The following is a 12,751-nucleotide window of genomic DNA, read 5'->3' as shown; positions in this document are numbered from 1 at the left end:
CTGCCTGTTATCCATCACAATAAGATCAATGAGAGGCATTTTCCCTTTTATCTTAGGGGCAACTAAGAAAGGGGGTGGGGAAAAAACCACCCTCCAGAACCTGGTTTGTTTCTCCACATGGAATGTGAAGGGGTGGGATTGATTCTGCCATGAATGGACTGATGTTTCTCCTTTTCCCACAAGGGGCTTACCACCTAGAACTTGGCTGATCCGGAACTGACCGAATGAACTGTGGGGTGGGGCTTGTTTGGGGACATTTAAAAATATTGATCTGTGAAGGGATTTCTCAGGTCCTACTATACCTTCTATCATCTATATCTTAATAAAAGTTCCTGCTTGGATAATCTTGTCCCCAAGAATCTTTCTTTAAGATGGGGATTGAAGTGGGTTCTGACATTAGACAGGATCTGTATTAAGAGTCAACCTGGAAGGAAGAACCTTACCGGGGGACTTTGCAAAAAATACAATGTCCAACGATGAGGCAGGGAAGGAGGGAACCTCTATGGAAAGGGAACTCCCCCCCCCCACTGACCGGAGGCTGAAGTGGCATATTCCTCCGGAGAAGAGGTGGTAGAGATGCGTGACCGCAAACTGCGGTGATCAATGGGTATTGGAAGGAAAAGCTAGTGGGAAAAGGCATCGCTGAAAGTGAACCTGAGATGAGACAGCACCAACTCGAATGGAAGCAAGAGATGGAGAGCTCCCTGCACGTCAGCAAAGAGGACGGGAGTTATGCACCACATGCAGACTGGATCCTAGAGAAATCTATTGACCTGATGAAAAAAATCCTTGGCTCACTAAGGGAGGAGAAACCTGAGTCCTGCACCGCGCCTGGAGCTGCAACTGGAGAGACGGGGGGGGGGGATCCAGAACCTGTAGCACTGGTGGCGTCCGCTGAACCCGGAGCTACCACCTCAGCAGCACCCCCCCCACCGACCCACAGATGGGGATCAGGATGGGGGGCAATACTGCCAGCGGCGTAGGCACCAATCCATTCAAAGACTCCCACCTCTGGAAGCAAAATTCAAGGGGGAGCCGCCACACTTGGGGTTTTTCCTAACTCAAGTCCTCAGTTATATGGAAGAATATGGACAGGACATCCCCAGCGACAAAGCCTGCATCCACATCGTGCAATCCGCCTTGGATGGACCAGCTGCAGACTGGGTGGTGAATCTGCATGACTTCAACACCCCAGAACTCAATGACTTCAACCGGTTCATGTCATCCTTAAGGAGGCGATTTGAGGACCTTTTGGCTGATGGTAAGGCCCGGGAGAGAATCAAAATGGTGAGGCAGGGCAGACAGCCGGTGGCTGAATATATACAAGAATTCTGGACCATTGCCAATAAGCTGAACTGGCTGGAAGACATCCTCCTTAGCCATTTCAAAGATGTGCTAACCTACGATCTGTATGACACTTGTCTGCCTCAAGGAAACCCACACCACCTCATGACTGGTACGTCCTGGCAGAGGAGGCGGAGATAGACCTACTGAGAGGCACTGCCAAGGGAAACCATGGGCCCGCCTCCCGAGCAAATAAGTGAGCCAGCGAAACTACTGGCTACGGCTAAGAAATCAACGGGCTGTTTCAATTGTGGGAGAGAGGGCCACTGCGCCACAGAATGCTGGACAAAAGCCCCCCCCAGCAGAAATCAGATCCATCACCAGCCAGGAGCTCAGGAAAGTCCCCAGCCAAACCAAAAGAACCCATCATGTGGGGGATAGAGGTTGCAGAATCCCAAACCCCTGCAAAGGAATGGGAGAGAACTCCAGCCTACACTGCAGGGGCGGTGGACAGCTCGGAGGGCGAAACCCTGGTAAATGGATCCATTCCACCCATCCTCAATACAGTGACTATGTTAGCCCCCTCTATTATTTTATTTATTTATTATTATTTAAATTTATATACAGCCCTATTCCCGTAGGACTCAGGGTGGTTTACAGGGAAGAATTAAAATACATAACATACAAAGTTAAAATCGATTAAAACTATAAGTCCCTGAATTTAAACTAAAACCCCATTAAATAAATAATTAAAACCCCTCAGTCTGGGCCAGACAGCTCGAAAAACCAAGTTTTCAAGTCCCTGTGAAATGAGGGAAGGTCGGGGGCAGTACTAAGCTCCGTGGGAAGTTGGTTCCAAAGGGCCGGCACGCCCACAGAGAACGCCCTTCCCCTGGGAATAACCCGCCGGCATTCCTTAACCGGCGGTACCCTAAGAAGGCCCTCCCTGTGGGAGCGCACAGGACGATGGGAAGTTGATGCCGGCAGCAGGTGTTCCCTTAGATAATCCGGACCCAAGCCATTTAGAGCTTTATAGGTCATTACCAGCACCTTGAATCTCACCCGGAGGGCAACCGGAAGCCAATGCAGCTCACGGAGAAGAGGTGTTACATGGGAGTATCGGGAGACTCCCACAACAACTCGCGCAGCTGCATTCTCCACCAGTTGAAGCCTCCGAGGGGTCCTCAAGGGCAGCCCCATGTAGAGAGCGTTGCAGTAGTCTATGCCCAAAGCTGTCAAAGTGAAAGCCTTAGACTCTGGCTGCACCCGCTGCCTCATTAGCCCAATGCTAATGGGGAACGTGGGAATTCTGGTGAGGAGACTAAAGCAACCTATCTCCTTTGGCTAGTTAGATGGGTCCATAGCGGGGGGGGGTACCAGCTACCCTAGCCACCTTACCAGTTCACCTGTCCCTGGTGACACATGAGGAAGATATACAGGGAGTGCAGAATTATTAGGCAAGTTGTATTTTTGAGGATTAATTTTATTATTGAACAACAACCATGTTCTCAATGAACCCAAAAAACTCATTAATATCAAAGCTGAATATTTTTGGAAGTAGTTTTTAGTTTGTTTTTAGTTATAGCTATTTTAGGGGGATATCTGTGTGTGCAGGTGACTATTACTGTGCATAATTATTAGGCAACTTAACAAAAAACAAATATATACCCATTTCAATTATTTATTTTTACCAGTGAAACCAATATAACATCTCAACATTCACAAATATACATTTCTGACATTCAAAAACATAACAAAAACAAATCAGTGACCAATATAGCCACCTTTCTTTGCAAGGACACTCAAAAGCCTGCCATCCATGGATTCTGTCAGTGTTTTGATCTGTTCACCATCAACATTGCGTGCAGCAGCAACCACAGCCTCCCAGACACTGTTCAGAGAGGTGTACTGTTTTCCCTCCTTGTAAATCTCACATTTGATGATGGACCACAGGTTCTCAATGGGGTTCAGATCAGGTGAACAAGGAGGCCATGTCATTAGATTTCCTTCTTTTATACCCTTTCTTGCCAGCCACGCTGTGGAGTACTTGGACGCGTGTGATGGAGCATTGTCCTGCATGAAAATCATGTTTTTCTTGAAGGATGCAGACTTCTTCCTGTACCACTGCTTGAAGAAGATGTCTTCCAGAAACTGGCAGTAGGACTGGGAGTTGAGCTTGACTCCATCCTCAACCCGAAAAGGCCCCACAAGCTCATCTTTGATGATACCAGCCCAAACCAGTACTCCACCTCCACCTTGCTGGCGTCTGAGTCGGACTGGAGCTCTCTGCCCTTTACCAATCCAGCCACGGGCCCATCCATCTGGCCCATCAAGACTCACTCTCATTTCATCAGTCCATAAAACCTTAGAAAAATCAGTCTTGAGATATTTCTTGGCCCAGTCTTGACGTTTCAGCTTGTGTGTCTTTTTCAGTGGTGGTCGTCTTTCAGCCTTTCTTACCTTGGCCATGTCTCTGAGTATTGCACACCTTGTGCTTTTGGGCACTCCAGTGATGTTGCAGCTCTGAAATATGGCCAAACTGGTGGCAAGTGGCATCTTGGCAGCTGCACGCTTGACTTTTCTCAGTTCATGGGCAGTTATTTTGCGCCTTGGTTTCTCCACACGCTTCTTGCGACCCTGTTGACTATTTTGAATGAAACGCTTGATTGTTCGATGATCACGCTTCAGAAGCTTTCCAATTTTAAGAGTGCTGCATCCCTCTGCAAGATATCTCACTATTTTTGACTTTTCTGAGCCTGTCAAGTCCTTCTTTTGACCCATTTTGCCAAAGGAAAGGAAGTTGCCTAATAATTATGCACACCTGATACAGGGTGTTGATGTCATTAGACCACACCCCTTCTCATTACAGAGATGCACATCACCTAATATGCTTAATTGGTAGTAGGCTTTCAAGCCTATACAGCTTGGAGTAAGACAACATGCATAAAGAGGATGATGTGGTCAAAATACTCATTTGCCTAATAATTCTGCATTCCCTGTAATGTTTGTAGTGACCCCAGGCGTGGAATGCCCAATGATTTTAGGGCTGGAATGGTTAAAGAAATGGAACAGCTGGGTAAATTGGAAGACAGCAGAACTCAACTTCCCAGAGGGGGAGCGTGTGAACTCAGAAGCCCAAAAGCCCCCCAAACCCGAGGAATGGAGACAGCATCAATGGAAGAAGAGAAGGGGTTACCAGAAATATCAGAAGAATACCGGGACCTTGCTGAAGTTTTCAGAGAGGAATGGGCGGATGCGGTCCCTCCTCACTGACCCACAGACTATGCTATAGAAATCAAACCCGGGGCAAAACTCCCAAAGCCCAGACTATACTCCATGAGCCCTAAAGGGACGGAGGAGATGGAAAGATTCATAAATAAAAATTTCGAAAGGGGATTTATTGAACCTGCCAAACCCAAAGTGGCCGCTCCGGTCCTAGAGAGAAGGATGGCACTATGCGCTTGTGCGAAGATTACCATGTCCTAAACGCAATTAGTGAAAATAATCTGTATCCCCTACCCCTCATGAAGGATATGCTATCCCACCTATCAAAAGGAAGGATTTTTACCAAACTAGACCTAAGAGAAGCATACTACTGCGTTAGGATCAAGGTATCAGCCCCACGTCCAACGAGGCAAAAGAATGCAACCGGAACGAGAGCTGGTTCTTCTGAGCAACGTTTATTCTGCACCATAAACAATCACCCAAAGACAAACGAAGTCAGCATTGGTTGCCCAGCACAACCAACGCTGCTAAATAGCCGGGAAGGCCCACACCCACCACCACGCCCAAACAAGCTAACAACCCACACCCCCCTACTTAGGCACCACCCTCCCTGGCCACCACCCTTTGGTTCCTGCTCTCCGCATGGACCACCGTTCCGTTCCGCAGGTGCGTACCCCCCCTGACCCCGACCCACCACTACTGCAGATGGCAAGCCACCCCCCACCCAGGGCGACCCCCCTTGCAGGTCCAGGACCCTACATTCCCACCACCCCCCCACAGGTCCCTGAACCGCCACGGCCTGCACAGCCTGGGCTGCATTCCATCGCCACCTGTCCTGCAGCTCCTCAGCAAGGCCGGCAGTAGGTGGCTTCCGTGCCGGCATCGCAGGCGGGCCCACCAGGCCCGGTTGCAGACCCTGGGGAAAAGCAAACAAGGCCTCGAAGCGAGGTGTCTTCAGGGGGGCCTCCACGGAGACACTGTGCAAGCGTGCCCTCCCCCGACCCACCGGAGGTCCCCAGCGGCCTCCGGGACAAGCTGGCAGATGGACGCTGAGACGGCCTGGCGGGCGCACTTCCCCGGCCCGCCGGAAGGCCCCGGTGGATGCTGGGACGGCCTGGCGTGTGCGTTCTTTCCCGGCCCACCGGGAGGTCTCGGTGAGTGCAAGGCCTCGTTGCGAGGCCGGTTGCGGGCATCTGCTGGCCCGCCGGTGAGTTGTCCCGGGGCCTCACCGAGTGTCGGGCCTCCTGGGCCCGACACAAGGAAGGGGACGAATGGAAGACCGCATTTAATTGTCCAATGGGTTGCTACCAGTTCAAAGTTCTGCCGTTTGGACTGCAAGGGCAGTTTTTATGCAATTAATCAATGAACTGCTAAGAGAGCACCTATTTAAGGGGGTCCTGGTTTACTTAGATGACATCCTTATCTTCACTGAGACCAAGGAGGAGCATATTAATCTAGTCAGAGCAATTCTAAAAAAGTTGCGAGCCGCCCACCTGTATGCAAAATTATCAAAATGTGAATTCCACCAGGAAAGAATAGACTACCTGGGGTATTGCATATTCCCGCAAGGCATCGAAATGGACCCCGAGAAAGTCAAGGCAGTATTAGAATGGGCACCACCCCGCACAAGGAAGCAACTGCAAAGTTATCTGGGTTTTGCAAATTTCTACCGCCAATTCATCCCTTCATTCACCCAAATAGACCTGCCCCTCACAAACTTGTTGATAGGGGCGGGCAGTGAAACCGAGCCAGCCCCTGAAATGGACAATGGAATGTCAAGCAGCATTTGAGAGGCTTAAGAGGCTTTTCTCTGCCGAGCCCGTACTAAGACACCCAGATACTGATAAACCTTTCATAATACAGGCAGACACAAGCGATGTGGCAGTGGGAGCTGTATTATTACAGGAAAATGACGGGGATACTGCAACCGTGTGCATATACGTCCAAGAAACTCACGAAGACAGAACAACGTTGGCCCATCTGGGAGAAGGAGGCTTACGCTGTGAGATGGTTATTACTTACATGGCGTCATTTCCTTGAAGGAAATAAAATCTCCTTCCAGGTTTGGACAGACCACAAAAATTTGGAAGTGCTTAAAACACTCATGAAACTCACTCCTAAGCAAGCCCATTGGTCTCAGCATTTTCACTGAATCCATTTCACACTTAAAACACTTACCGGGGGGAAAGAATTTCCTGGCAGATGCACTGTCTTACATGCCCCAATATAACAGCACACGGGCCTCTGACTCTAAACTACTTATGCCCAGACAACTGGCAGCGGCAGTAACCACCAGGGCCCAAGCTAAAATGAAGCCACAGCTGGATAGCCGAACTGGGATTGAATTCTGGAAGTCCTTGGAAACAGATGAATGGTTCCAGAAAAATAGACATGTGTGCACAATCAAAAATGGATTACCGTGGGTGGGGGAGAATGTATACATACCGGCCACCCAGAGGATCAATTTCATGCAGTTGTGCCATGATACAAAATCAGCAGGATATTTTGGGTTTGTAAAAACCTTACATTTAACTAAAGGGAAATTTTAGTGGCCATCTATGAAAAAGGACATAAAAAGCTACGTGGCCAGCTAGCTGCCAAACGTGCGTGACGGCTAAGAGGCTGCAAGGAAAGTCGCCTGGACTGTTACAACCAGCCCTCAGCCCCCTGGAAAGAAATAGCCATAGACTTTATAGTGGAATTACCAGAAAGCAACAGGAACAGTGTCATCTGGGGGGTTATGGATCTGTTTTCTAAACAGGTACACTTTATCCCTTGCCAAAAAATTCCCACCTCAAAAACCTTAGCGAAACTATTCGTGCAGCATATTTACAGACTGCATGGGGCACCTCAACGCATCATATCTGATAGGGGAGTACAATGTATGTCCAAGTTTTGGAAGGAATTTTTATCCCTCTTAGGAACTACTCAGCGATTAACATCTAGTCATCATCCTCAGGGGAATGGTCAATTGGAACACGGGAACTCTGTACTTAAGCAATATTTAAGATGCTTTATTATTTTTCAACAATCAAATTGGATGGACCTACTCCCTTTCGCAGAAGTTGCTTACAATAACGCAGTCCACTCCAGCACAGGCTACAATCCTTTTGAAATAGCCACCGGTCAAAGTTTCAACCCTATGCTAGAACTAATCCCAACTGAACCGGAAATCCCATCGCTGAAAGAATGGATGGCAGAATTGCAAAGCACCTGGCCAATCGTTAGAAAAGCTTTAGACGAAGCTAGGCAAGCATACAAAGCACAGGCAGACAAGAAGAGAGTCAATCCCACACAATTCAGGGTAGGAGAGATGGTATATCCATCTAGAAAAAACCTAAAATCTCTACAGCCCTGCAAAAAACCTGGACCGAAATGTATAGGACCTTTTCCAATTAAAAGAATCATAAACCCACTAATGGTAGAATTAGAACTACCCAAAAACCTTAGGCAAAAACATCCAATCTTCCACTGCAATTTGCTAAAAAGGGAAACACAGTCACCCTTACAGCCAAAAACCCCACCACCACCATCACCACCACCTCCAATCATGGTTGAAGAAGAACAACACTTCAAAGTAAAAGAAATCCTAGATTCTAGAAAGTATCATGGGTGGATTCAATATTTAGTAGCTTGGAAACACCTTCCCTCATCACAAAATGAGTGGGTCAACAAACATCACATCAGAGCACCGAAGCTGCTAAGCAAGTTTCATACAGAATACCCCAACAGGCCTGGCTAACAATTATAATTTGGTCTCCTCTACAGGTGGATCACTCCCATCTTTAAGGAGAACGGGTTGTCAGAATCCATTTATATTTCATTTCTAACTCTCTTTTCTGTGCAAACCCAAATCTCTTCCCCCACCCCCTTGGATTCTGCCATTCCCAAGGAGGAGAGGGAATAAACATGGGATTTTATTGCTTTCACTTCCTTTCCTTAGATGTAACTTTATTTCGCCTGTCTGTTATCCATCACAATAAGATCAATGAGAGGTATTTTCCCTCTCATTTTATGGGCAACTAAAAAAGAGGGTGGGGAAAAAAAACCCATCCGGAATCTGGTTTGTTTCTCTGCATGGAATGTGAAGGGGTGGGATTGATTCTGCCATGAAAGGACTGATGTTTCTCCTTTTTAAGTGTATCTGCTAGCATATTTTTGAACCATTTCATAATCCTATTCTCATTGTTTCAATTTGCTGATTTCATTTCTAACTAGATTTCAGCACACTTCTGAAAAGTATTAAGAAGTATTCAACTCTTTCAACATATAAATTACATTTGCTAACACAACTTTCTCAGCATTTGCATCTCCTGAACAATTTCAAAAGCCGAATGTGTGACTCAGCAGGACCTTCTTGGGGGATACTCTGTTCAGATGCACACATACTCAGCATTTGGTGGTAAAGGCAGCTTGTGAATGGAGGGAGCTGGAACTCTACTGCTCTCGGAAGAAACTTGCACTTACCTGGCAAGGTGGCCCAAGTTGAATCCTTCTGAAAAGCAGCTCCTGAGAAAGGCTGGATCGATCTCCTCTTCCCAGGAGCTCTGCTGAGATCTTCCTCATGACTGGCTCCTGTACGTGTCAGAACAGCCTGGTTGAGGATCCACTTTGGAAGGACCATAACCATGTTAGTTCACTTACCTTTCCTTTTGCTTCTCTAACTATACTTCCCCAATCCATCAAAATGGGAGAACTCGGGGACTCTGCTCTGAACTGGCTAATGTTTTGGGGTAAATGAGGAACAGATGGACTCTGTACTAGAGGCAGTTCACATAGTACAAATGTTTGTCCTTATTTGGCTAGAAGATCAGAATGTAAAGATTGAAGTACACTACATGTGGACAACATTAGGGAAGTGTGTAAAGAGGAGAGAAAGCTCTTTAATAGTTGAGCAAACCCTTTTAGAGGAAAAGGTGTGTGTAATTGCAATCCCTTTGGTGGATGAAATAGGATTGATTTAGTCTTTTCTCCCACAGAATTATCTCCAAGAGGAGATTTGCTTCAATAAGAAATCAGGTCTCCAAATATGAGGAATTCCTGAAAAGGCTGCAGACAGGTTCTGAATCTCTTTGACTTGTTGCAAACATGGCTAGATTCTTGATCTCCCACCCCCACCTCCTATGGAGCTCCCAGGATGAAGCCCCCCTCCTCCTCACCTGCCCCTTTCCCGCCTCTTCCCGCTGGGATTGGCTGAGGAGGAAGCCTTCGGCCAGGGCCACCGCCTGCGAACAGCTCTCGGCTCCGCACTCCCTCACCCAGCACGCCATCTCCGCGGGCAGCAGGGCCAGCAGCTGCTCCAGCACCACCAGGTCCAGCATCTCCCCTTTGCTGCTCCTCTCCGGCCGCAGCCACTGGCGGCACAGGCGGTGAAGGCGGCTGCAAAGCTCCCGGGGCGTCTCGGCCTCCTGGCGGCAGCCGTCGAGACCGCGGAAGCGCCGGCGGTGGATCTCTGGGCTGAGGGCGGCCTCGGGTAGACCTTCCGGGCGGCTTCTTCCCTCGGAGCCCCCTCCGCTCCCCTCCTGAAGGGCGGCGGGGACTTCGGCTGTTCCCATCCCCGGAGTCCTCTCGGTCTCCGTGGGGTTTTCTGACAAAAGAAGCCCAAGAGACAAGCCGAGTTGTCCCCTCAACCTGCCCTATTTCCCGGTTCCCAGGAGGGGAGAAACGGGGCTCGGGGCCTCTTCGGGGCTGCTGCGCCTGAGGGGAACAGCTGCGAATTGCTCTGGCTATAATTTCCCGCGCGCTCCTGAGCCTTGGCACCTCGCCAAGGAGCCTAGACGATAGATAGCGGCTGGCTAGACCGGACTCTCCTTTTCCGGCCAGCCGAGGGAGCTCGGATGCTGCTCTAATTGCCGGACCTGGAGCTGCGGCTGAAAGGCGCTCGGCAGGAGCCGGGGCTGCGGCGGCGATGCGTGCAAAGTGCGGGGAAGGTCCTGTGGCCTTGCAGGCCAATTAGGGGAGCCTCCGCTAAAAGATGGGGACTTTCTTCGTCTCTGAGTCCGGTTCGGGATGAATAGATCCGAGGCTAAACATCGGAAGGCGTCCGATACACCTTTTCCAACTAACACGCTTCCTTAAAAAACAAAACAAGTGCTTCGTGAGTGCCTCTTCTTTCGTCAGAGCGGCTACCAGAATAACGCAAGATTTAGATCGGGGAGGGGGATTAGAGGGGAAGGTGGGTTGGATTGGGGGCTGCAAAGGAGGGAAAGCCAAAGCCTTGCCCGGTTTCTCGCCTTCGAAGATCGCAGGAGTGACTGGATCCGAAGCAGGTGCCTCTTTTCTCTCTCCTGGACACCAGGCTTCCCCTCCGTGCATAAAGTTTTCCGCCTCTCCTACTGCTCTTCCCGCTTAAAATATCCTCCCGGTGGGGTTCATTGCCAGATTGCAAGAGCAAAAGTGAGGGTAGATAGCTGAGGGTCTCGTTTAAGGGAGCTGACCCTGGTCCCTAAATTTTGGTGGCACATAATTTAAATACTGGCTCATCAAGATAGAAAACCAGGAACAAGCAAAAATAATAATGCCAAATGATAACTAGATTTCTCAGATTAGCAATTTGTATGTTTTATATTGAAATTTTATTAGGTTTTGAATTTACAGTATAAAAGAATCTGCCATTTATTATTGTAAGGTTTTCCACTTAGCCTCACAATTTTCCCAGCATTATTCAAGAATTTAAAAGAGCCAAAGAAACTCCTGAGCCGAGGTTTCAGCAAGCAAACAACTTTTATTTTGATCAAAATAGAGTTGGGTGACCCCATCTCTCTTTGTGGCTGGTAGAGAGATGAAGGCAACAACCAGGAAAGATGTCTTCCACCATTTATACCTTTCCAGAACAAAAAGATACAGAAAAATAATTCCAAGATGACTTATACACAGCAACCCAGGCTCCATCCCAAACTCCTTTTCCCCCTCCCCTTACCATGCTCTTTTCATGTAAGCAATCCCCTGTACCTAATGCATGAAAGATTTACTTTTATATAACTAATTTCCCAATATAAAGCACCTACAAAGCTGCTTACACATAAACAAAGATGATTACAAAGTATCACTACTAATATCAATATTACTAACATCAAGCTTAAGCATAATAAAATCCCTTCATTATTTAACATCCAAAACTCTTGGAAAATCAGATCATTGTTTTCAAATGATGTCCTTTGATAAAAGACAAGAAATGAATTCAGAATAAAAGTAGCAAGGTTGGTTCTTAAACTCTCCTCCAAATTTAAACATTTGTAGGAGCATTTTGTTTCTGATCAAGGGTCACAGGTAGTTTGTAAATAGGGAAAAGAAACTGCTTACTTCCAATCCTAGCTTAACTCTGGCTGTTCCAATGGATTTTAGGTGAGGAACTGCTGTGTAAAGAATAGCCCACTGCTAAATTATGCATTTGTAGTTTGATTATTCCTCTGGCCCAAATTTTTACTTCTTTTTGTTATTTTAGAGGTATTCTTTTTAATTATCTTATTGGAGAATGGTTTGTGATAGTGTTTATGCATAAGTTCCTGAAGCAAATGGTCTGGAGTTGGGAAGGGTCTGGTGATCTAAAAATAAAGGTCTATAAAAGTGATAAATATGGGAATACATGGCAGCAGTAATACTGTGTGGATTTTTGTTCATCTGTTTAAATTGTGCTTCAACTATAGAGTTCTAGGCCTTTTATCCAGCTGTGATGCTTATGGTGTGATCATCTCCCAACATTATGTGTTGACTAAGATGTTATGTCACAAGCCTGGGATTGCTTGGGGCTTCGGTCAGTCCTAACAACCAGCAGAATTGTGGTTCCTCATTTGCCCTGTCTCTGCCAAACGCTTTGGGTCAGGAGACCACTGTGGACCTGGTTCTGCGGTGCGGCTTTGTCCACCAGCACTTCCTTCATCAGCGGGGATGGCTGAATGAGCGGAGCCCCCGCAGGTGTCCCTCCTCCACCACCTTGCAGGGCTGCTCCAAACATAGAAGGCGAGACCAATGGCAACAGGAATACATGAGATGCTGAGGGCAAGGCAGGGAAAAGGGTCCGCTGCCCAGCCGCTTTCATCTTGAACAGCCAGGAGGGACCTTACAGATCTCAATCCTGAGGGCTGCAGCTCTTCGTAGCTGAACCTCTGGAGTTTCTCAGCATCCCTTTTGCTACCTGAGCTCTCCTGGCCAGGTGCTCCCTGTTTGTCGTAGCCCTTCTTACTCTTCTTTGGTCCCCTTCCTGACCGCCATTCTGCCCTTGCCCTGGAAATCGTCAGCCTTG

The 12,751-nt window shown here is 47.9% G+C and overlaps 1 protein-coding gene across 1 annotated transcript in view; it reads right to left on the bottom strand.

The window, feature by feature from the left end:
* LOC310634749 (uncharacterized protein) overlaps positions 1–12,547 on the bottom strand; it is a gene marked incomplete at its 5' end in the record, with an annotated part of 28,589 nt that extends 16,042 nt beyond the window's left edge. Inside the window, 3 exons of the mRNA XM_083353284.1 lie at positions 8,977–9,084; positions 9,669–10,096; positions 12,304–12,547. Of these exons, the coding sequence (XP_083209410.1) occupies positions 8,977–9,084; positions 9,669–10,096; positions 12,304–12,547 (780 nt within the window). The remainder of the gene's footprint in view (positions 1–8,976; positions 9,085–9,668; positions 10,097–12,303) is intronic.
* Positions 12,548–12,751: the final 204 nt, after the last annotated feature.

This window comes from Vipera ursinii, assembly GCF_947247035.1.
Source record: "Vipera ursinii genome assembly, chromosome: 2".
Lineage (NCBI taxonomy): Eukaryota > Metazoa > Chordata > Lepidosauria > Squamata > Viperidae > Vipera > Vipera ursinii.
The sequence above is the reverse complement of the archived record's forward strand: the minus strand, read 5'-3'. Positions and strand labels throughout refer to the sequence as shown.